The sequence below is a fragment of the Taudactylus pleione genome, unplaced genomic scaffold (assembly GCF_031769625.1).
Source record: "Taudactylus pleione unplaced genomic scaffold, aTauple2 ptg000038l, whole genome shotgun sequence".
Lineage (NCBI taxonomy): Eukaryota > Metazoa > Chordata > Amphibia > Anura > Myobatrachidae > Taudactylus > Taudactylus pleione.
Genome location: NW_028284440.1, coordinates 5,550,995 through 5,576,852, shown reverse-complemented (window position 1 = coordinate 5,576,852; position 25,858 = coordinate 5,550,995). Strand labels below are relative to the sequence as shown.

The 25,858-nt window shown below is 46.3% G+C and overlaps 1 protein-coding gene across 1 annotated transcript in view; it reads right to left on the bottom strand.

The window, feature by feature from the left end:
• The window catches only part of TPH2 (tryptophan hydroxylase 2), a 420,033-nt gene that overhangs the window by 300,669 nt on the left and 93,506 nt on the right, over positions 1 to 25,858 (bottom strand). The window contains exon 4 of the mRNA XM_088452471.1: positions 6,454 to 6,554. Coding sequence (XP_088308597.1) covers positions 6,454 to 6,554 — 101 coding nt within the window. The remainder of the gene's footprint in view (positions 1 to 6,453; positions 6,555 to 25,858) is intronic.

Genomic DNA, 25,858 nt, shown 5'->3' with positions numbered 1-25,858 from the left:
TGAATACAATTTACTGAGAGAGACTTTACAAAGCTACAGTATGAGTTATGAGGGATAGATTGTGGCCAATAGCATAGGACCAAAAGAATCAAGTGTACAATTGATGACGGTAATGCTGGTGAACGTGATGTTTATGTAAAACACTTTGGCGTAAATGTTTCTCTGGTGTTTGAATGAGTTTTGCTAGTTTGCAAAAATGATGCAGTACTAGACAAACAGACAACTAAAACGCCTGACAGCTATTAACATTATGCTCTGCTTATATTGCCTGTTTCAGCTATATGAGATGGTTTTTGTTTCTATAATGATCCTTGTACTGGACAACACATGGCATGTCTATGTGCAGAGCCAGATTTAGATCTCATGGGGCCCTAGGCAAGATACCAGTTTTGGGACTCCCCTCCCTCAAACATTCCATAGCACTATATTTTAATTTCTGATTCATTCCCCTGTACAGCACCCTTAAGAAAAGGTCCGCTGCGGCCTTGAAACGTCGGCTATATATGTATGGGTTGGGTATGGGATGCCGGCACTCAGAATCCAGACGCCGGCATCCTGACAAGGTTAGGATACCAATACCTGATGGTAAGTATCCTAACCCTACTCCTGAACCTAACCCTCCCTCCCCACAGCCTAAACCTAACCTTCCCAGCCTTCCCGTCTCAGTATAGACCCCCCCTCCCCTCATGCAATGCCCCCTGTATTAGTGCCCCTTATGCAATGCCCCCTGCAATGCCCCCAGTAGTAAGGGCTCCTGTAGTGCACCCAGTTGTAATGCCCTTGTAGTGCACCCAGTAGTAATGCCCCTTGAGGTGCCCCCAGTAGTAAGGGCCCCTGTAGTGCCCCCAGTTGTAGTGCCCCCAGTAATAACGCCACTGTAGTGCCCACATTAGAAATACCCTTGTAGTGCCCCCAGAAGTAATGCTCCCTGCAGTGCCCCAGTAGTAATGCCCCTTGACGTGCCCCCAGTAGTAAGGACCCCTGTAGTGCCCCCAGTTGTAATGCCCTTGTAGTGCCCCCAGTAGTAATGCTCCCTGCAATGCCCCAGTAGTAATGCCCGCTGAAGTGCCCCAGTAGTAAGGGCCCCTGTAGTGCCCCCAATTGTAGTGCTCCTAATAGTGCCCCCAGTAGTAAGGCCCCTGTAGTGCCCCCAAAAGTAAGGCCCCTGTAGTGCCCCCTATGATGCCCCTAGTAAGGCCGTTGTACTGCCCCCATATGATGCCCCCAGTAGTAAGGCCCCTGTAATGCCCCCAGTATTAAGCCCCCCGTGTGCACACATACACACAAAAAAAACAATACTTACCTTAAATCCCGCTCCAGTGCCTGCTGCTGTCAGTCCCTGGCGCCCGCTCCTCGGAACTATGGAAGTGACGTCATGATGTCACTCCCATGGTGCACTGCCGGAGCTCAGGAGTGAACTCCGTCCTCCGGCTGCTGCCGGGGGGGAAGATAGTAGAGAAGGAGCCGGGCGCCCGCTGGTAACACACTGTCAAGGGCACTCGGCAAATGGAGGGTGCAAGGGGTGCGATCGCTTCTGCTGGCGGGCCCCTTAAGCAGCCAGGCCCCATAACAACCGCACCCCCTGCACCCTCTGTAGTTACACCACTGCTCTCTCCAGGGCCGGATTGCGGGAGGGCCCAGCCACGGGCCCCTTGGGACCCGGCGGGCCCTAGGCGAATGCCTAGGGTGCCTAGCGGTAAATCCGGCCCTACCTATGTGTACCTTAGCTGTGATAAACAGCATTGCACCTACAAAATATATCTAGAGGGAAATATGCAGAGAGCAACGTTGTTCAAAATACAAAAGAAAAACAGTTGGTTATATGATAAAATGTTCTAGGTTGGCTGTTGGTGGGTGACAGCATTATGCAGTGATGAGCATGGAGTTGGGTTGTAGGTCTTAGCTGTCAATAGTTTAAAATAGCTTTTTTTGCTGAGTAAACACAGCTAAATACATTGGAGCTCATTTAGGGGGAGATTTAATAAAGTTTGGAGAGAGATACAATTGGAGATAAATAGCACCAACCAATCAGCTCCTAACTGTTATTTTTCAAATACAGACTGTAAAGTGACAGTTAAGAGCTGATTGGTTGGTGCTATTTATCTCCAATTTTATCGCTCTCCAAGCTTTATTAAATCTCCCCCTTAGAGCTACAGATATTTTCACGTTCTTATATCCTGGGTCTATTTGGCATACTTGCAAAAAAAAAAATGGTAGTTGCTCAGATCAGCTTAATTGCATAATACAGGTCTTGTAAAGGGCGGGGTTTACTCTGAACACAGAAAAAAAAAAAAAGAGAGATTTGCCCCCCAGCACACTGCAGCAAAAACAATACTTAAATCCTACATGATAATAGAGATTTAGAGGTATTAGTTACACACATTTGCAAATATATGAATAAGCGCCAGGCCAATCGTCAAGGCTCCTCTATACTGGCGTCCCTAATATTAAGGGGCTCACGTCCGAGAAGCAAGGCACCCCAAAAAAATTCCAACCAAGGGCCATCCCCAGGGCATCACACGAAAAAGGGAAAAAGGTGATAGTGAAGTATAAAGAAAAGATGTGTAAAGATAAAACAATAAGTGTTAATGAAATGATAAAGAATTAAAATGACATAAATAATGTACAAACAAATAGAGAAGTGATAAAAGTATTCTATGTGAATTAAGTGGTGATGCCATAAGAAAGGCCCAGTCAGAACCCCCCCGGGGGCCCCACTCCCAAACGCTCACCCCAAAATAATTATTGCTACATAATGGTAGCACCCACTCTGGGTCATATAATTACAATTGATGTACTGCATAATAACAGTACATATATAAGCTGAGAGCTAACTTACCTTGGAGGTACCCCAAAAAACCTCCACATGGCAATATAAGCATCAGCACCTCCTCCTAATGCTGACTGCCTTCATGCCTCTCCAAACTTGCAAAAAAAATGGTAGTTGCTCAGATCAGCTTAATTGCATAACACAGGTGCTTGTAAAGGGCGGGGTTTACTCTGAACACAGAAAAAAAAAGAGATTTGCCCCCAGCACACTGCAGCAAAAACAATACTTAAATCCTACATGATAATAGAGATTTAGAGGTATTAGTTACACACATTTGCAAATATATGAATAAGCACCAGGCCAATCGTCAAGGCTCCTCTATACTGACGTCCCTAATATTAAGGGGCTCACGTCCGAGAAGCAAGGCACCCCAAAAAAATTCCAACCAAGGGCCATCCCCAGGGCATCACACGAAAAAGGGAAAAAGGTGATAGTGAAGTATAAAGAAAAGATGTGTAAAGATAAATCAATAAGTGTTAATGAAATTATAAAGAATTAAAATGACATAAATAATGTACAAACAAATAGAGAAGTGATAAAAGTATTCTATGTGAACTAAGTGGTGATGCCATAAGAAAGGCCCAGTCAGAACCCCCCCGGGGGTTGACGATTGGCCTGGCGCTTATTCATATATTTGCAAATGTGTGTAACTAATACCTCTAAATCTCTATTATCATGTAGGATTTAAGTATTGTTTTTGCTGCAGTGTGCTGGGGGGCAAATCTCTTTTTTTTTTTTGTATTTGGCATACCACAGACTTTTTCCACAAAGCTGCACCATGTGTCTCGCCACAGACTTTTCCACAAAAATATGCATCTTAGTCACATTGTTAATGCGACAAAATGACAATGCACAGGTACCCTGGACACAGGAGCTGGCACTGCGTGCAGCTGCTGTGTGCGACACAGACGCTAACCTTGTGTAACAAAGCAAAATACAAAGTCTGATATGAGTGAGCCACGCTGTGCTTCTTGCCACACATTGCTGTGCTTAGTGTGTAGTTATCCTAGTGCACTATAAGTGACTTTGTATCAGGGGCGTCTTTAGAGAGGAGGGGGCCCGTGTGCATTCCCCGTCCGGGGCTCCCTCCTCTCTTCCCGGTGGCCAGCAGCCGACAGAAGCGGCTGGCAGGCCACTGGAACATTAGTAGACTCTGGGCACTAGAGTGTGCCCGGAGTCTACTGCACATGCGCAAAACACCGAAAAATGGCAGCGGCAGCTGATATCCGGCGCGGGATCTTGGAGAGGTAAGTTTTAAATAATATGGGTGCAGGGTGTGCAGTGCAGGCCCCTCCTAGACCCGGGGGCCCGTGTGCACCGTACACCCATTATAGATATGCCCCTGCTTTGTATGCGGCTACAATGCAAATAAGACATAAGATTTAATGAAAAAGTACAAAAGTCCAGGAATTGCTACCCAAGATGGAGCGCCTAATTTGAACACAATATGGCGCAAAAAGGATAGGTATGTGAGGACACATCTATAGGAGCTAATCCAGCTGCATGGTGTAACATTTGCCCCCAGGGAAGCCATTTTGTGCTGGGAGGTGCAAATATGGACAATCTAAGTATAAGAGTAGATAGTAAAAATCATATTCAATATTCAATTAAGAGAGATTGTTCCAATTGTCACATCTTTTTTGCTCATCAACATCTAAAATTGGGGATATTACCATGCATAATTCATTAATTCCTAGGATTATTTCCTGAAAGTTAGGGACAATTATCAATTAATTAGAATTAGGACAACAGCCCCATACAGGGCCGTAGCTAAGGTAGTGCGGCCGGTGCCATTGCACAGGGCACCACAGGTCAGGGGGCGCTGTTTGGGCCTGTCAAATTTCTGTTTATTATCATTCTTGCTTGTAGCTTCCTCTTATGTCATCCCCAGCATCTCCTGGCCTCCCCTATCTCTTCCCTGGCCCTTCCCCATGAAACCATGGCCCTTTTTTGGGTGCTTTATGTCCCTTTGAAAAATGAGGGGGGCGCCAATGCTCTTTCTGGCACAGGGCATCAAAAAGTCTAGTTACGGCTCTTGTGCCAACTGGCTATCACCTGATGCTAAAGAGAGGGCAGGATGTATCAACCCTAAAACTGTTGCAAATCCTACATGGATAAAAGTGGTCCACAGCGGATATTGGATAATGCTATTGGACTGTGATGTGCTGGTATGCATCAAGCTCCGGAAAGTGAAGCTTGTTCCCAATAGGCAATGCTATCTATAGATGTAGTTGTTTATAGCTGTCTTTGGGCTTCTTAAGCAGAGTTCCCCTGAGAGGATTACGGCTGTGCATGCACAGTAGGACTCTAGAGTCATAAACCTGGAGGTCCTCACAACACAAAGGTCAGCTCTTATCTGAAGAGCTGTTCTTTGCATTTATTCATGCATACTGCAATTATAAATGCAGCTATGCTTGCAATAAGTGGCGTGATGTATTGCATGCGATATACAGTAGGATGCATGATACATCATGTCCTAAAGGTGATATTTCTCTGTTGTAAGCTCTATTGTTGGCACAAAGGGGGAGATATATCAAGTTTTGGGGGCATATTCAATTGGGTGTGAAAAAAACAAAAATCCTGCACCTGTGGGGTTTTGCCTGCAGGTGCGGGATTTTTGATAGTCAATCAGGAGCGGGGTTCTTTACTTTTTGCACGCTGGGAGGTTTTTTTTGCGCACCTCCAGAGCACGACCAATTATTCCTAAAATCCCCAATTTTAGGAAAAAGGTTGTCAAATGCTCTGGGACCCCGGCGGCATCCCTCCTAATGACTAATTAAGCAATTGGAAGTTTCCAATTAGCTTAATTAGTCAGTAATACTCACCTTCCAAAGTGCTGTCTTCTGCATCCAGTGTTGGGACCCGGTCTCCTGCAGCAGCGGTGAGTATGTAGTGTGTGTGCGTGTGTATGAGTGAGTGTGTGTGCATGACTGTGTGTGTGTACCTGCCCCAAGTTCAGTGTGCCCCCCCTCGGAATGGGCGCTGGGAGAACTACATCCACATCTACAACTACATCTGCGGCGCCGAGTCACAGTTGCTAGTGTGCAGGGGCTCCAACAGGCAGCTATCCTGTTAGGTCACAGCAGTGAATCTTCTCCATATGCACAGCCCCACACCCTTGGATCCAGTCACAGCAGATAACCCCTCCTCTTCAGCGGGGCCTTCTCCAGGTCTGCACAGGGCACGCAGGGCAGAGGGGCGCTGTTCGAGCCTTTCAATGTTCTATTTATAATCATTCTCACTTGTAGCTTCCTCTTATTTTATCCCCAGCATCTCCTGACTTCCCCATCTTTTCCCTGGCCCTTCCCTATGAGGCCATTGCCCTTTTTCGGGTGCGTTTTGTCCCCATTTGAAAAATAGGGGGGGCGCCAATGCTCTTTCTGGCACAGGGCACCAAAAAGTCAAGTTACGGCTCTGGCCCCATACATTTTATGCTAAATGTATTTAATGTATGTATTGTTTATAAATGTATTGTTTTTACGCTCTTCCTTTGAAGGCGTGATTCACTGATCAACTGTGCCTAGTACTAAAACACTTTTCTCATAGGAAATTGTTAATATATAGAAATTAGAATTCATATTAATTTGTCTGTATTACACTTATTGTAGATACTTGGTACTCACAGGATGGTCAGCATCCAATTCTGAACCATACATAAGAACTCTGTGGGAACATTTGTCAAGCTCTGAAATCCTTCTTGGAAACCATGGAACTCCATCAAGTTCTACTGGAAAGAGAGAACCAAGTACCTGGATTAAAATGTAGGCAATGTGCATGACTGCATAATGAGCTCATTTAAACACAATGGGGATAGAAATAAAAACTGTATTACAGACAACTGTGCTATAAACAACATCACAACACTACAGAGAAAGTTTACAGCTGACATATGACTGTGCCCATTAGGCCCAAACCATACTTATCTACTTTTATTATCTGCTCCCCGGGAAATGGCCGGGCAGCAGATACAGGTGGCCGCTTCAGATGGCGAATCGTGGGAGCATGAGGAGGGGGCAGGACTAAATTACCCATTTTTGCATCATTTAGCCCTGTCCCCTCCCTATCCCCTTCCAATCATGCAGTGATTCCCAGCATTTATCTCCCCATCCTGCCGACTTCACTAGGAAGTGGGAGGTATGAGGAAGATCCGGATAGTCTTCCGGAAATGCGGGGGGCTCCCAACACTTCCGGGAGAGTAGGTAAGTATGGCCCAAACATCACACAGGTCATAAGTCTTCTTAAAAAATAAACCTAATAGAGAAAATATATATTAATTACAGAGACTAAACAGCACGAGGAATCTCAAACTCAAGATCAAATCATAAGTGCTCAGTTTAACCACACATGGCCCCCATAGCTCAAAGTATTTTTCTGAGGGGTCTCTAAACATATATGTCAGATTGTAAATTAAAGCTGGGTATACACTAAACGACCTGTGTACCTGACCGACGGCAGATGCGACGGAACGACATATCCTGCAGTCCGTACACACCACACAATCTCATGAACAATCGCACGATATGTAATTTCCCCCCGCTTCCAAACTCATGGGTTATCAGTCAGATCATTATATTGAGCAGCATATACGGCAGATCTGAAGATGCGATGGATGACCCCGCTGGAGCGCGCATAGCGTGTACACACTGGACGAGAACAATTTGTCGTTCTGATCAGTCGGAAATTGGAAAATCATTTAAAAATTTGTTGAGTGTCTACCCAGCTTTAGATTGAGTTTTTAGTTATGTAAGTTCAGGCCATCCTGAGACAGTTAGTGCACTTCTGAATGGGTTCCTGACATAAAATAGTAAGAGCTAATAGCTAATGTGTGGAAAGAAGCTACAGAATTATCTGTTCTTCTACTGTGAGGAAATGTGATTCATCTATAGTATGATCCTACGGCAACCTCAAATGTCTTTCCAAACCTCCCACTCACTACCACAGTTCTTCACACATGGCAGGGCTACAACATGTGTTATCTTCCGCCAGATATGTTGCCTGATTCAGCAGTGCACGCTATCGCAGCCACAACTGTATCTTTTGCCGCAGTGCCTCATCAGTGTCTACATCTTTCTTCACACAATATTAATTTGTCTCCGCTGGACTCCACCATTATAGGTGCCTCTGTAATTTTTGGACTTAATTGGCGGTAAAGGTCTTCCTCATGGAATTTGTAGTTAATTTTGATGAACATCATCTTTTCCACATTTTGAGGAAGTAGCCTCCTATGCCCATCGCTGACAAAGTTCCCGGCTATGCTGAAAACTCTTTCAGAGTACACACTGGAGGGTGGGCAGATCAAGTAAAGCAAAGCCAGTTTGTGCAAAGGCCTCCAAATTGCCTTTTTCTCACGCTAGTAGTCAAACGGACTGTCTGACATCCCTATTTGGATGCTATCAGTAAATATAGTCCTCAACCATTCTTTGAATGGTGACCGTATCAAATAAAGTCACGGTAGAGGTCTCATTAATTTGATTGTAGGCAATTCTTTTAGACCCCACCAGATGTCAAAACATGGTTGTGTTGACTCAGCTGCATCACCAGTGGGTCTTTTGGGAAAGTTTCATTTTTCCTTGGTAGCCGCACTTGCTGGAGAAACTGAAGGAGGAGCCATGGCTGCATCACTTGCCACTTGAGCTGACAATTTGCTTACTAATAGGTCTTTGCATCTCTTCAGATCTGTGTCTGTTGGGAAGAAAGACACAACATATGACTTAAACCTAGGTTCAAGCACGGTCACCAAAATATATTGATCTGATTGGAAAGTCCTGACAACCCTTGGATCCTGGAGAAGTGAATAAAGGGCAATCTACAAGTCCAACGTACTTTGCAGAATTGCTTTGTTTCAGCTTCTCCTTCAGTTTCTCAAGTTGCTTTTCCAATAGTCTAATTATGGAAATTACCTGACTCAAGCTGGCAGTATCTTAACTCACTTCACAGGTGACTATTTCGAAGCACCTTGCACAACATGGAAAGTATGTTTCACTGAGCTTGAGTAAGGTGCATTCCCCCTCCACTTCCTATGTCATAGTTCACTGTGTATCTTTGGATGGCTTTTTGCTGTTCCTCCATCCGCTAAAGTATAGAACGGGTGGAGTGCCACTTGCTTCAGCTGGTGGCAGGGCAAATTCAACATTTCTTGCAGGTGGTCAAATCTTCTACATGCACCTGCTGAATGCAGAAATGTTTCAGGCCACAGAGAGCATCTCCTGCACGGCCCTGTCATTTAAAAAAAAAAATTGCACCACCAAGTTGATTGTGTGAGAAAAACATAGGACATGTTGGAATTCACCCAGCTGTAATGCTCTCACAATATTGGTGGCGTTGTCAGAAATCACAAATCCTGAGGAGAGTCCAAGTGGGGTAATTCATTTTGCAGTGACTTCCCTGAGTTTTTCTAAAGGTTTGTCAGCGGTATGCCTCTTAGTGAACCAGTGATACACAGAGTGGCCTGCCTATGAATGAGCTGCTGTTTCATAGATGCTGCTGCTGTTGGTGCCGCTGAAGGCAATACACCCACCCAGTGGGCAGTTACAGTCATGTAATCTTGCGTTTGCTCTTTTCCGCTTGTCCACATATCTGTGGTTAAGTGAACAGTGGGTACAACGGCATTTTGTAGAACACTAATTAAATTTTTTTTACGTTCCTGTACAGGCTGAGAATTGCTTTTCTAGTGGAGTGGAATCTAGATGAGTAGCGGGGACACAGGACCTCAATTAACCACCTAAAACCCATTGCATTATTGGAGGATATTTGATGCACAATTAATACCAGCATAGATGTTATGGTGTCAGTGATCCACTGTGCAACTGGGTGACTGCTATCATACTTGCTTATCTTTGCAAAGGATTGTTTAACAGTCAATTGTTTTTTTTAAACTACTACTAGTAGTCTTCTGGGATGAAGATCCACTCCCAGCAGCAGACTACGCTCAAGGATTTTTCTGGGGAAGAGACTGATGTGAATGATTTAAATATAAATATTTTTGTGAATGCCTCCCCTCCTCCCTCATAAATATGCTTCGGAATCAAACAATTTTATTAAATGTACTACTAATCAAACCTTCCTTTCCCTGCCTTCAACTACATACATACTCCAACTCCCTCAGGCCTCTTGAATAATAAAAACATTTGTTTCCTGATGTGCAATGATGGAAGTTTAACTGCCACAGCTGTTGCAATCTTTGACATGCGGTTGCTGAATGCTGAAAATGTCCAGAAATATTTATGGCCACAGACAGCATCTCCTGCATGCCCCTTTAATTTTAAAAAATATTCTGAACCACCCGTTGATTTTGTGGGCAAAACAAGGGACACCTTGTTCACCCATGCTCTTTCCTCCTCTCTCATAAATTTGCTTCGCAATCAAAAATTTTTGTTAAATTTACTATGAATCAACCCTTCCTTTTCCTGCCTTCAACTGCATACATACTCCATCTCCCTCAGGCCTCTTGATTAATGAAAACATGTGTTTCCTTAAGTGCCATGTTGGGCATTGAACTGCCACGTGTTTGTGCCACCCACTGATGCCGCTTATCTTAGTCAGCCAGCTAGCTTGGTGCAACTTTTGGGCCTAAACTGAATGAAAACTATATTGTGAGCTGTAAGGTGGTCAAAATTGACTGGAAACAAGTGAAAATTAATGTTATTGAGGTTAATAATACTGTAGGAACAAAAAAGGAAAAAATATGTGATTTTAGTAGTTTTAATAAATTTTTTAAAGAAAATCCAGATCCAAAACCAAAATATGCAAAGGCAGTTTTGGCAAAACCAAATCCAGATCCAAAACTCGAAGGAGATACAGATGCAAAACCAAAACATGGGGGTTGGCGCACATCCCTACTAAATACAGACTCTGGGCCTGATTCAGCAAGGATCGCAATTGCAAAGCTGCACGCAGGCAGCTTTGCAATTGCGACCCTTGCAATAATGTAAATGCAACAAGAGGTGTATGACACCCCCTGCTGCATTTGCGATCCCAGCACTGCAATGGAGGTCGCAGGCTGGGATCACCATCACGAACATGAGTCATCGATGGTAGCGATGGTGGACGGCCAGCTGATTAAGCCTCAGCTTACTCAGGCTGGCCAGCTTGTGAGCCCAGCAGACTGCATACATCCACGCAGTCCCTGGGCTGGCCACTCCCGGAAAATGGGGTGGATATGCCCCATTTCTGGGAACGCCGGCTGACCCAGCCCCCCGCACCACCCTTTAAACGCCTCTGCCTGTCAATCAGGCAGAGGCATTCAAGGTCTTGCATGCGTCTTAGCAGGACCTATTCTGCACACTTGCAGAATGGGTCCTGCGCATGCGCAGATTCCCGATAATCGGGAATCTGCGTTCAGCATTGCACTTGCCTGCACTGCTGAATCAGGCCCTTTGAACAACCTTTATTGAACTACAGAGTTTTCCATTAATAAACATTTTTTCATGCTATGCCTTATTGTAAAATATGACCTACTTGTTTCATTTTTGATGCTTAAAGATTTTGAAAAACATATTTGTATCAACAGCAGTTGCATTCTTAAAAACATCAAGAAAAATACAAATTTACACTACTGCTTTTTCATGTTCTCCAGAATAACCGTTACTCTTATTACATTCACTCTCCAGTGCTTGGATGACCATCTTTAGGTTTTCTTTCACCTCTTTTCTCTGTCCCAATCGCAAAAGCAGGATCACAACCACTTGTACATTTTCCTGATCAAGCTCCTAGGTTTCAGCTTCATATATTCCTATTCTCATCAAGGGGGAGATGGATCAAACCTTCGACAGAGAGATAAAGTGGAGAAGTTATTCACAGCAACTGTCACGCACCAGACTTGCAGGCCATGCTACCTGTCTAACTGCTGTCTCTCCCGGCTGTCAATGAAGGCCGCAAGCCCTACTAGCCTTAGATCTCACTGCAGTGCTCTGCTCACTCTGTCTCTACACTGGAGCTCCCGCCAGCACCGGCACATGGGTGCCGCCATGTTGCATCCAGTCACCTGTTTCTTCTCAGCCAGTTAGAATGCCACTTCTGCTCAGCTGACCGCAGCACTCAGAGAGGATACAGCAGTTCCTATAAAAGGGCTCCCAGTAGCACTAGCCAGTTGCCAGTGCCAAGTTATTTTTTCAGCTGCCAACCTGGTTCCTAGCAGTCTGTAGCTTTCTTCCTTGTTCCAACTGAGACAGCACACCCTACTTTCTGACGCCAGTCCAGTTAAGTATTCCTGTGCCAGTCCGACTCAGCCAACAGGTTCCTGTCCAGGTTCAGTATTACAGTTCCTGTCCAATTTAGTATTCTGGTGTCAGTCCGGCTCAGCCAACAGGTACCAGTCCAGGTTTAGTATTACTATTCCTGTCCAATTCAGTATTCAGGTGCCAGTCCAGCTCAGAAATACGGTTCCGGTCTGGCTCAGTATTCCGGTGCCAGTCCGGGTCAGCAATACAGTTCCAGGCTGATTTAGTATTCTGGTGCCAGTCTGGCCCAGCAATCCAGTTCCAGTCTGGTTCAGTATTCTGGTGTCAGTCTGGCTCAGCAATCCAGTGCCAGTCCAGTTCAGTACTCCAGTGCCTGTCCATCTCAGTAATCTGGTTCCAGTCTTCCCTAGTATTCCAGTACTAGTCCTACTCTGCATTACCAGTTCCATACCAATTCCCATTATCGGTCCAAGTCTGGTCTGCATTATCGGTTCCAGCCTGGTCATTACTATTGATCTCCCTAGCTACTTCTGCTATCCTAGGTGACAGTCTAACTGCTAGTTCTTCACGAGCCTAAGGGGCCTATTTATCAACAAGATTTATCATATGTTACAAGTGATAAAACGTGTTGTATATGATAATGGTACTCCAGCCAATCAGCTCCCAGCTATCATCTGTATGAAAAATGACAGTTGGGAGCTGATTGGCTTGAGCACCATTTATCATATGCAATGAGTTTTATCACTCGTTGCTTATGATAAAACTTGTTGATAAATAGGTCCCTTTATAGTCTCCAGTATTCTCAGCCTTTGCAATATCCTGGGTCCTTCTACCGCATGCAAAAGTATCTAATTAAGCCACCAAGCTTCCTACAGTACATATAGCCTCTGACCCAGCTCCACACCCACAACTCAGTTCTGGTCCAAACAAATCCTAGGTTTGACAGCAACTAATCAGATTCTAGCTCTCATTTATCTAGGACAGTCTATACAATATTAACAGCTAGAAATTGATTTGTTGCTGTGCACAACTACTCCACTTTATCTCTATCCAAGTTTTGATACATTTCCCCCTTTAAGTCGTATATTCCTTGCGAAAAATAATACTGTAGTTGAGACTATTTAAATTAGCATTAGGTTCCATTATCACAAGCTGCTGTTCATTCATGTTGTTCTGCATATTTGGCAGATTTTGTTTTATCCTCTTAAGTTCCTGAAACTTGAGGACAATAAGGCTTTTCCCCATTCAGCTTGAGCTTACAACAAGTGACAAGATTTCTCCTTTTCCTCAAGATTCTTAGTTAAGCTTACAACTTTGTGTTCATATTTTCTATACTTATGGGGCCTATGTATTAATAATTGTGGCACTGCCATTATTATTAACAGTCCGTATCATGACTGACCTTTTCAGGTTTAACAAAATTTCCCCTTCTATGTACTAACTGTAACTCGCGGGACATCGGTAGCGATGACTGCTGTCCCTGCTTGTTACATCCCTGGCACACTGGAAAAGTCTGTCACATTGTTGAAAGCCTCTAACCAAGAATATGACACTGCACATGCTCACGATGTCAGATTTAGCGGTTTACACCAACTAAAGATGGCGTAAATTAAAGCGACCAGACTAAAATGAGGACAGCAGTCTACATCGCCAATTAGTCTTTTGCAAGAGATTTCTGTAAAATCTCCTGCAGTAGGCTATTAGTACATAGCCGTGATACAAACTGTAGTTTCTGCATAATTTTAAGAAAAATTGCCTTGATAAATAGGCCCCTTAAAGTCAGATGATCTCTCTTTCATTAAAACTGCACAAGCCTTTCTTGTAAGGAATCAATACAAAAGTATTTTGTTTTTTACCATCAGAGTTTGATGGGCCACTTTATGCATCCGAATACTTGAATAAGTTTGAGGATAGATAAGCACCCTGTTTGATATGTAATTTTGTTAGGTAAGTTAAGGGTTAAAAGCTGGAGGGGGGTGCAGTTAGTTATTGGTCATTTGAGGAGTATAAGCCTATGGTAGGATTTCTGGGAGGGCTTAGAGGTCCCATATAAATAGTCTGGGGAAGGGAGCCATCTTCCTCTTTCCAGTTTATTCAACCAGGCTGGCTGAGTGTCATTTATATATTATATTTAATCTGCCTGTCTTTCCCTTGCCCATCTGCATTTTACACCTCATTTATCTACCCTTTTCTTACACCCTCTCTAGGTCCTGTCAGTATTTCTTTTATTGTTTATCTATTTTGCTTCCTTTCAGACTCTGTTCCACATTTTCCTCCTCCCTCCCCTGCTTTTGTGTTCATCCATCCCCTGTCCCCTGCCAGTATCTTCTCAGCCATGCCCAGCCATTCAGCCGCCCCCCGCCCGCCTGCCGCCTTATGGAAACTCCCAGGCCTCTCGCCCTGCGGCCCCCTCTTCCCCTTCCAGTACCCCCCTCAGTTACTCCCAGGCCCCGCCGTTCAGCCAACGCCCTCCCCCCCCCGCCGCCTCTCACCACAGTGGCTTCCTCTTAGCGGGGCGCGCCCTGCTATAGGCCACGACCACGCGCCTGTCTGCGCTCCCGCACATGGCCCAGATCATGGCCGTCTGGCTCTCCGGTGGCGCCGCGAGTAGCTCAGGTGGCCACAGCCCCCCGTCCCAGATCATGGCCAGCCCGCTCCCTGCGCCGGCGGTTGGCCCCGGCCACAGGGTCACGGCGGCCATTTTATATATTTTTGGCCTACGCAGGGAGCCCTGCTTGGTCCTGTTCCCCCCTTCATCCGCCCCCTCTGCTCCAGGAGCAGGGCCCCCCCAGCACTCCCCGCTGTTCTTTAGTAACAGGGTTTTCCAAGGCCCCAGGTGCCCCACCCAGCAATCTTTCCCCTGTTGTTTGCCGGCACCCAGGGGCGGGAGTTATACCCCTTCGCCCCGTTTCTGGCTCAGCAGTAGGACAGGTCCCCATATTTATACACCACCACACTACATGCAGAATCCCCTTGAAATATACTGCCCCTTACCATCCTGCCCCTTCCGTGTACCATCAGCCCCCCCCTGCTGCAACTCCAGACCCTAACCCCCTTTTACAAGGTTTTTGCACCTTCCTATCAGGTTTTTTCACCCCTTTTCCCTGCCTCATGCCCCCGCACCTGCATATTCCCAAACTACACATATGATGAAACCCCCCCTTCTGTCCCCCCTGCCTTCCCCGCAATCTGCCCATGCCCCCCACTGCCACCCATTGCCCCCCCTGTCCCCCATTCCGCAGGCACAGTTGCTGTGCGGTCCAATTCACCAGTTACTGTTTCAAGCCCCCAGGTAGGAGTTTCTGATCTTTCCAGTCGCGTTATCGAGGTCCAGCAGATGGATGATGCAGTGGTATCAGCGAGTCAAATCGTGTGGGGCGCACCGCGCAGCGAGGGACAGTTGGCGAACGCTCAGGAGGAAATGTCTGGTCCTTCAGCGGCAATTTCTGGTGAGCATGGTTTTTCTACATTTCGCAGCGATTCTTCCAGTTCATCTGATAGGCTGTGCAATTTCAGGCGTTACTTTGCGCAAAAAATAAATAAATAAATTTAAAAAAATTAAATAAATAAATAAAAATTAAGGCAAAGCGGGGGAGCCATAAGAGGTCTAACACAGTGTCGGCAACTAAGGTGCCGGATGCATCGGGAGATTAGGTTCACTGCGCGAATATGGCTATCCTTAAGGGTTTAAGTTCTAAATTTAGGGAGCAGATCAAGAAGAGTAAATTTGTGCACATGTTTGCGGTTGCGGATTAAGCAAGTAGGTCTTTGGATCGGACTTAGTCAGCTGGGGTAGTTGCGGAGGCGACATGTCGTTCTTACCAGAATTCGGTGGCGCGTGTATATGTTTTTGCGGCACGCCCCTTGAATCCAGGCCTGGGGAGTATTATGAATGTGCTAAAATACATGCACATGGTACACGGCTTAAACTAGTCAGCTAAAGGTACCGCTTGGCGGCAATACGACGCATTGAGGACACAGCAGGAGGGGTAGGCAGTGTTTTAATTCGGTTTCAAGGACGTCGAGGTTTGGCTTGCAGTCAATCAACTGCCTAACGCGCCTGCAGATTCCTCGGCTGGTCTGAAGCAGCCTTTTCTGATCCGCCCTGGATCTGCAGGCATCAGTTGCGTGTCGTGCTACGCGTGTAATAACACGCAGCATCATGAGGGGCAGGCTGTGGATATTGGCATATCTGCATGCTCTTCGGGAGTGGTCACCCAGCCAAAATATGCAGGGGGTCTGCGGCGCAGGAACAGGTTGAGGAGAATAGGGCAACGAGCATCGCGGAGGTGTTCAATGAAGCGCCGTTGCTGAGTAATTTGGGGGTTTTGAGGAGTTGGTTGGGTTGTTATCCCCTTGGGGAGGAAGCAGCCTTTTTTTTGGGGGGGGGCAAGGTTTTGGCGTGGGTTGGTGTTTACCTTTGACATGGGCGATATCTGGGTTTTCTAGGAGGATTCTGAAATCAGCGCATGTCCATCTGGAAGTCGTTAGGTGTACGGTGGAGGCGGAAGCCAGGTTAGGGCGCATGTGCGGCCACCTTTTTGCATCCCCCCCCTTTTCTGAAAGTTTAGGTGCACCGCCTTTAAGGCGGCACCGTAGAGGGAACCGAGTAGATTTGGGTTGATACAGCATCTCTCTTGCCCAGATAGAAGGGTTGGGCTCCCACGTATGATGTCCATCAGATTGTTGTGTCGTTTGCCAATCTGTTTATAAAAAAAAAAAAAACGCCCTGGAGATAGTACAAGGTTTCGGGGGGAGGGCTCTACTAGCTAAGGCGGATATAGAATCCGCTTTACGGCTGTTGCCCATTCACCCCGAGCCCTGTGGGAATTAAAGTAGTAGAGCTCTATTACGTAGACTGATGTCTGTCGATGGGCTGTTTCATTTCGTGTACTTTTCGAGGGTTTAGTTACTCTTTTGCTTGCCGGCCTTGTTCGTCGTTAGTAAGGTCTACTTATGCGCATATATTACTTGGATGTAGAAACCGATACCTTGATAGGGTTATGCCACTTGTCTATGGAGAGGGCGTGGCATTTCGGGGGAGTTGCTAGAAGCGTTCATTTCGGTAAAGAAGGTTTAGTTAATGTAGTTGCAATCGCTATTGGGTCCCCTCAGTTTCGCGTTTAGAGTCATACCTAGGAGTTATTTATTTATTTATTTTTTCAGCAGATGGCTAGGAGGAACCTCAGCGGGGGTTAGGAAGCCTCATAACCTCATTCTGCATCTCTTTGGAGCTGAGTGAGGTTCTGCGTTTTTGGTTGGTTGTTTATGTGCGAATTCAATGGCGTAAAGATATGGCCTCCGGCATCTGTAGCCAATTCGAACTTCAACTGTTTACAGATGTGTCCGGTTCCTTAAGTTTTGGTGCATTTTGTAAGGGTGTGGTGCATGGAGCCCGGGCCGGTTACTTATGGGTTTCAGGGCCTAAACAAGAACATCCTTCTATTAGAGAGTGTTCCCAATGGTAGGTAGCTGTAGGAGAGCAAGATTTGCAATAGGCGAATTCCCTTTTGGATAACTTAAGCGTGGTGTAGGTCGGTGCTAATCAGGGACGGACTTAGATCCGGCCTTACGGTTGTTGATGTATTTTACACTGCTAAGTGGGTAAGGAATATTGAATTTAGGGCATGGCAGGCAAACGGTATGGCGGACGCCTAAAATCTTTTTCAGTGGGACAGGTTTATTTTATCGTGCCTCCTGTTTAAATGGTTTAACCTTCCCTTTCCATGCCCGGCATTTCATTGGGCTGGCATCAAGGACCTCACACTGAAGTCATTGATGCCTAGTACATTAAAGACCTACACGGCGGTTTGGTACGATGGGCAGGGTCTTAGCTTCCAAGAGCGGGTGAGGTAGGTCGATTGATGATTGTATAGCAGAGTTTGTCTGGGGCATGCCACGAAAGGGGTCATTCCAAGGCGGTTTGTCTTCAGCATTATCAAGTATCTCTAAATTTTTCCAGGCACGCCGTGGGCGGATCTGGCCAATTACATTATACTAAGCATGGGCAAGCTAGTTGCTGCTAATAAGCTTTATGCGCTAGCAGGTTTAAGGTTTAATAAGGTGGTTATTAAGCAGGTATTGGTCTTATGCTAATTACATAGGTTTAAGACAGATTAGCTGGCCAAGGGGCGTTGCATTTCTATTCAGGCGCTTGCATATCTCGTGATTTTGTCCAGTTGCTCAGGCAGGGTGCTTTAATAATGTTCGCCCTCCAGGTGGCGGGCACTGGTTTATCCTTGCTAATCTAACCCCCTTTGGCCAGGTGGCAGTTTATGAGGGTATTTCAGAATTATCTTATTGCTTTAGGTATAGCTACGGAGCTTTGCAGGACTCATTAATTTAGTTAGGGGCAGCAGCTTGCGCAGCGGGGGCAGGTGTTTCAGTCGACTTATTAAAAACAGTTAGGGTGGTGAGGTCGTATTTAAAGGAGGATAAGTTGCACTAGGTAATTGCGCTCCTTGCGAGTTTGTTGGGAAACCTAGGGGCCTTATGCCTACTGCCGCTAGGGATTCTGAAAGGATTTTCAGCTTTTGCCCTCAAAGAGGTTTTGCTGTTTTTCATCTTCAGATGGGTCACCCAACTATTTTGTTTCCCTTTCCTTGGGGTTAAATTGTTGTTGTTATTATTACATACCAATTTCTGTCTGTATTAAATTCCAATATCTGTCTGTATAAATGCCAATTTATGTCTACATGAACTCTCGGACAGGTTTGTCCGGGAATGCTAATTGTCGGGTGTGGGTAAATTCCTATTTTTTACTGGGCTAGCCAGCACCCCTTGGATTTGCAGGTCCAATTTTTTGTTGCGAGTGGGTAAATTGCAATTGTTAGGATTATGAGAAATGCATTGGAAGCGCCTGCTAGATGCCCTATGGGCAGCAGACGAGACGTTTGGGGCCCCACTTGGGAGGCAATGATTTGGGCGCATGCATGGGTATTGAGCGGATATGGTCATTGCACACTTGTCATTTAGCGTTGGCAGATGCGTCATGCAATACCCAAGTTTTTTACGTTACAGGGCGGAGAGCTTTCATAGACCCAATGGGGCTAAACTCCTGGGCGCGGGGCTAGTGTGGTTGATCAGTGACCTCTGCAGTTTCCCTTTATTTTCAGGAAGGTCACAGTTTGGTGGCGGGCCTGGTTCTGCGAACCGGGCTTTGGCGGGAAGCAGTGCTCACGGGCGGCCTATTATTAGCGCAGGAGTGCCTGTGGTAGCATCTTTCCTTTGAGAGCGGCCAGTTTGTCACCGCCTAAAGGGGGGACTTGGTCTTTGTTCCAAGGGAGGGGCCAATGCTGTGCCAATTAGGGGAGGATGGTACTGCCCCAGGTCAGTCTGCGCAGGGCGGGGATCCGCCCCTATTATTTAGTATTGGTATCCATCGGGCTGTGGCCTTGGAGCACTGCTTTCTTCTTGCCACCTATTCTAAAATTTCAATTTGATCAATAAATTCTGGCTGTGACCTCTTTTAATTCCATACATGTGTCAGTGTGTTTATTCCTAGGTTTAGGATTAAGTTAAATTAACAAAAGGGAATAATAAAACAAATGGGTGACTTACCCCAGTGTGTGCTCGGCCTCCCTCTCAAGATTTTTTTTATACATCCTCTTAATGTCACCATTTCTTGCAGAATTTTGATACAGCGCAACAACTTCTTATCCTCCTTTTACTGCAACCAGACTGCTTTTGTACTCTTCTTACATTGCAGTCTCTTTCATTATCCCGCATTCCTCAAGGCACATATTCATAACTGCCAGTTATATGCCTGTCTCCTTACAAGCGGTCGCAGCTGTCTCTTTCTCTTGTTGGTTTAGCAAAATGCTGTTTTTAAGATCTTTAATTCCACACTCTTTCCCTCTTGTCCATGTAAACTTTTCAAGAAAGACATTTCACTTTGCAAGCTGTCAATATGGTTAACTCTTCAACAAACGTGTTTTTTTTCTTCAAGCATTTGTTTTTCCTCCAAGTAACCCAATCATCTCTCATGCAGAACTTGATGTATATGATCAAATTTCCATATTCATATTGTCCACTCCAGGCAGAAGCAGTAACCACAATTTTTGCAGTTTTATTTTCCTGTTTACTTGATATGTTCATTATCTGAAACATCACTGGGCACATTGTAAGGATTATGCGTCAGCATAGCACAGGGGTGGGGAACCTTTTTTCTGCCAAGGGCCATTTTGTTATATATAACATTATTCGCGGCCCGGATGCAGGCCACGTCCCCTCCGTGTGATGTCACACAGGGGTGGGGCCACAATCGCCGGTGATAATAGCAATGCCCGGATCTTCCTGAGGATGCTCCGGGGAGCTGTAAGGGCAGCGGTGTAACCGTCTGAAGAATCCTAAGGACGCTTCAGGTCCAGGTCTGCTGCATAGATTCTGGCTCCAAGGTGCCAATCTAGGCACCCTGCTAGCCAGATGAGGCTAGCAGAAAAAAGCTCAGCGGGCCAGACCAAATGATTCCAGGGGCCTTATACGGCCCCCGGGCCTGAGGTTCCCCATCCCTGGCATAGCACAAAGGTTTTCCATAAACGAATCAGTCTTCCTTTTGTAAAGCTGGGTACACACTATACAATATATTGGCCAATCTTGCAATCCGTGATGTATCGCAATGACTATTGTGCAGTGTGTACCCCCAACTCCACCCAATTCATAATTTGATGAATTGGGGTGGTTGCATCTTCCCATCTGATGTGCTGCACATCAGATGGGATAATACCATGCACAACGTGATGTTGTCACATTAAGCATGTAACGATCCCGCAATTGGGCCATACCCCCTGAAAACTACCGGGGCCCGGCTCAGCCCCTACAGGCCTGCCTGTATACAATCTTTTGCAAGCATTAATTATTTTTTTCTTGCTATATTTTTACCTGGACTGGACACAGTATGCACAGGTTACAATTTGTCTTTGCTTTATTGTAGCCTACAAAACATCAAACTTTACCTTCATGCAGAATAAGCAGGAAGCAGTTACAAAATGTGTTGACAGCGGTATGCTGACGGGACAATGAAGACATGGTTGTAATGATATTTAAAGCATTTTAACCAGTTGGCATTATAACTTTAAACATGATGCTTTAGTATCATGTATAAAATTAGAATGCCGACACAGTTAAAATTCCTTAAATCACATTAGAACTGTGTTGGCATTGTCCCGTTGATATCCTGTTCACTGTCAACGGCATTAATGTTGATAAATGATATGTATCCTGATTAAACAATTTCCATACAGAAAGCAGTTTTGCTGATCCAGCAGGTGTGGCCAGTACTGTATGTCACATATCATAGTAAACAGTCTGTTAAATGCTCCTTACACAAAGTCTCTTACAGTACTTTGCATAGGTTCTGGACCAGAATATATTTTTGGGTTTTCTCTCTTAACTCTGTTGTAAGCTGTGACTGAACACTTTTGAACAACATTATTAATACAGCCCAGTTCATGAAGCACTTTCCAGTTTTAAACCATTTGCTTTCTCTGGAAAACAGCAATCTTGCAACTTGTACAACTCATGATACATTGATTGTTTCTGTCTTGTTAAAGACGAAATGTTCACTTGACACTGGCAATTTAACACCTTTGCTGTCTGATCAAACTTTGCATCACTTTACAGATGCAGAAAAACTTCATTGTTTAATCAATACTTTATAGCAAGACTTCAGCACATATTTATGAAAGTAGATTTGTGTCCAGTAATGCGAAAAGAGATGGCATTAGCCCAAAGTAACCTATGGGCATGCGCAGTTTGATGGCCGCACATACATATTAGCCTTTCCAGATCAGTGCCCAGAAGAAAAAAGCAGAAGTTATCACTTAACTTCACATTCTTTGCCAGGACTGGCTCTTATCTAAGCCCATGTCCTGGCAAAATACATTTGTTAACCACGTTAATATAATATCTTATCGCCACTATGTGCAGCTACTGTATAAGAGATTATATTTAACAGGGAAAAATGTACAATATTGTTAAATTTGTTAAATATGCCCCTCGCCGCCTCTAGTCATTGTGATTGGGAATTAGCTCTGCTAGTAGCCTCTCAGTCAGTGCACTGAGGGCCTGATTCAGAGCCGGACGCTCTGACAGAGCGCTCGCTCTGAATCAGGGCCGGCCTTCTGTTTTTCTAGAGCGGCCTCCTGGCCACTCGCATACCTGTGGGTTACCACCCACAGCTATAGCGAGCAGCCAGGAAGATGGTCGCGATGGTCAAAACCATCGCGACCATCGGGCTTGCGACGAGACCCTTGTGGTAGGGTCTCGTTGCCGCACGCCCTAGAGTGCTTTCAGCTCTAACAGAGCCGAAAGCACTTCCACTGACATCACTTGTGATGTTAGTGGGGCCGGCCCCAGGCGGTAGGTGTTCCCATGGGAACGCCTCCGTCTGGGCAGCCACATCCCCGGCCCGCCCACCAAAGGGGGCGTGCTGTCACTCAACATCGACAGCACGCCCCCTTTGGTACGAGACCTGGAGTGACGGTTTGCCCGCCGCTATCCGGGTCTCGCACATGCGCACGACGGAGCCGGCTCCATCGTGCGCATGCGCACTGGGCCACCATCGACCCGCTTGCGAGCGCAATACGCTCGCGAGCGGATCTGAATCAGGCCCTGTGTTTGGTGCACAAATGGGGCTAAATGTAATAGACTGTGAGCCAGAGTCGCTGTGGGAATACATGCGAGTATGCCATATTTTTAAAGCAATAAGCATTTTAAAGTATAAACCAAGCTGGTTTAGCCTTTAACATGCTTGCTGCTTTAAAAATACGGGCATACTCGCATGCATTCCCACAGCGGCGCCGGCTCGCAGGCTAATCTATATTTAGCCCTTGATCTCCAAACAGCAAATATTAGACTTTTAAACATAAATGTAGCAAATAATACTTTTGAAAATAATAATTGCCTAGCACCCATTCAGGGCACTACATCACTAACAGAGTAGAACTCAACAACTCTCCATTCAGCCATCTCCTCAGACATAGCTACTCATATTTTTAGGATTCCTGCCTAGCACATATTGGCCTCACTATACTCTATCCTAAGCTCAGTGGCGTATTTATAATGGGTGCAGTGGCGTAACTAGAGCAGGGCCGCCGGGGCTCGTGCCCTGGCGCCGTGGGACCGACGGGGCAGGGGGGGACGCCACCGGCCATGGTACCAGCCCATCCTAGTTAACCAGAGTAGTGCATGAGCTCCGTCTTCCAGCTCCTGCAGTGGGTAATGGGAGAGATGTCATGACGACTCTCCCATAATGCAGAGTGCGCCAGCCCAGGAGGACTGACGTGCAGACGGCGGTGTGAGCAGTAGCCGGAGCATGGATTCAAGTAAGTGTATTTTTTTTCTTTTAGTTACTTGCATGTATTTATCGAGGGAGGGGAGAACTACTACTACAACTACTGGGGGCACCACGGGGGGGACTACTACTGGGGGTACTGCATTGTGGGGGTGGACTACTACTGGGGGCACTACTGGGGGGCATCTACTGGGGGCACTACTGGGAGGGACCTCTACTGGGGACACCACTGGGGGGGACCTCTACAGGGGGCACTACTGGGGGAGTTCTACTACTGGGGGCACTGCATCGGGGTACCACTACTGGGGGCACTGCATGGGGGGCTACTACTGGAGACACGATATAAAGGGCACTGCATATGGGGGACCACTACTGGGGCACTGCATAGGGGGGGTCTACTACTGGGGGCACTATATAAGGGGCTTACTACTGGGGCACAAGGGACACTGCACTGAGGGCACTGAATAGGGAGGACCACTACAGGGGGCACTGCATAGGGGGTCTACTACTGGGGGCACTATATAAGGGGCTTACTACTGGGGGCACAAGGGACACTGCACTGGGGGGGTACTACTGGTGGCACTGAATAGGGAGGGATACTACAGGGAAGCACTGCATAGGGGCTCCAACTACTGGGGACACTATATAAGGGGCTTACTACTGGGTCACAAGGGACACTGCACTGGGGGCACTGAATAGGGAGGACCACTACAGAGGGCACAGCATAGGGGGGTCCACTACTGGGGGCACTATATAAGGGGCTTACTACTGGGGGCACAAGGGACACTGTATTGGGGGGACCACTACTGGGGGCACTGAATAGGGAGGGCCACTACAGGGGGGCACTGGATAGGAGGGGATCAATACTGGGGGCACTGTATAAGGGGCACTGCCTGCATAAGGGGAAACTAATGGGGGGCTGCATAAGGGGGACCACTACTGGGGGTACTGTATAAGGGGCACTACTGGGGGCCTGCATAAGGGGGACCACTGCTGGGGTCACTGTATAGGGGGGACTGTATAAGGGGCACTGCGTTAAGGTGCATATGGAATGGAAAGGAATGTTCAGAGTGATGAGAAAGGGGCGTGTGTCATGTTGACACTCCCAATTTTTAAGTGCCTACGCCCATTTTTCGCTGCGCCATTTTCCCATGCGCAGTACAGGGAAAATGTCCACTGTGGCAATTTACCCAGTGACCTGCGCATGTTCTATAGACTCTGGGCACACTCTAGTGCCCAGAGTCTATCAGTGCGGCGCTGGCCTTGCTGCACTCAGGGCGCTGGCGGCCGCTGAACTGAGAGGAGGGGGCCTGTGACGGACACTGCACGTGGGCCCCCTCCTCTCTTGAAATACTCCTGCCTGAGCTGCATATAAAGTCGATAGTGGAGGATCCCACACTATAGGCCAGGGGTTCCCAAACTCGGTCCTAACACCAACAGTCCAGATATTAGCTATATCCATGCATGTGCAAAGATGGTATAATCAAACTGACTGAGTTACTTATTAAGTCACCTGTGCTTAAGTATGGACACCCTGAAAACCAGGACTGTTAGGGTGCCTTGAGGACCGAGTTTATAAACCACTGATATAGGCCCTGACAAATTGGTTGACTAGCACCTATTAGCCTGTAACTACCAAAAAATGTGACAATAATAGTTTTTTTCCAAATCTGTAACTGCATTACATCTTCTGATGGCAAGAGACAGAGGTGATTGTTCAATCTTAATCCTTCTGGATCTCTCAGCAGCATTTGATACTGTGGACCATGGGATTCTAATTGAGCGCCTGAAAAATTTCTGTGGTCTGGATGGCACAGTCCTTAAATGGTTCAAATCATTTCTCACTGGCAGGTCACAGAGAGTTTCTTCTGGAGTAAACTCTTCATCACCAGTGCCACTTCCATGCGGTGTCCCACAGGGTTCTATACTAACCCCCATGCTTTTTGCAGTATACATGCTACCATTGGGTGAAATAATCAGACGTCATGGCCTGGTCTACCACTGCTATGCAGATGATGCACAACTGTACCTGTCCTTTGCTCCAGGTACAAAGGACCCAATAACAACCCTAAATGGCTGCCTAGCTGAGCTTCAGGAGTATATGAGTGCCAGTTGGCTGCGACTGAACCCTGATAAAACAGAGGTCCTTATGATAGGTCACAGGACAGGGCTACAGCATAGCCAACCAACAGGACTTACGCTTGGGGGTTCAGAATTACAAAACACTAAACAAGTGCGGAATCTTGGTGTTGTCCTGGATAGTGGCTTGACACTTAAACATCAGGTATCAGCCACAATCAAATCCTCATTCTTTCATCTGAGGAACATAGCCAGAATCAAGCACTTAATTCCCTCAGAAGATCTGCCTAAAGTCATACATGCATTTATATCATCACGCCTAGACTACTGCAACGCCCTCTACCTCGGTCTCCCAGCAAAAGAATTACACTGCTTGCAGATGGTACAAAATGGAGCTGCCAGGCTATTAACCAACCAGCCCTGTTCCAGCCACATAACACCCATTCTCTACTCCCTTCACTGGCTGCCTGTCAGATG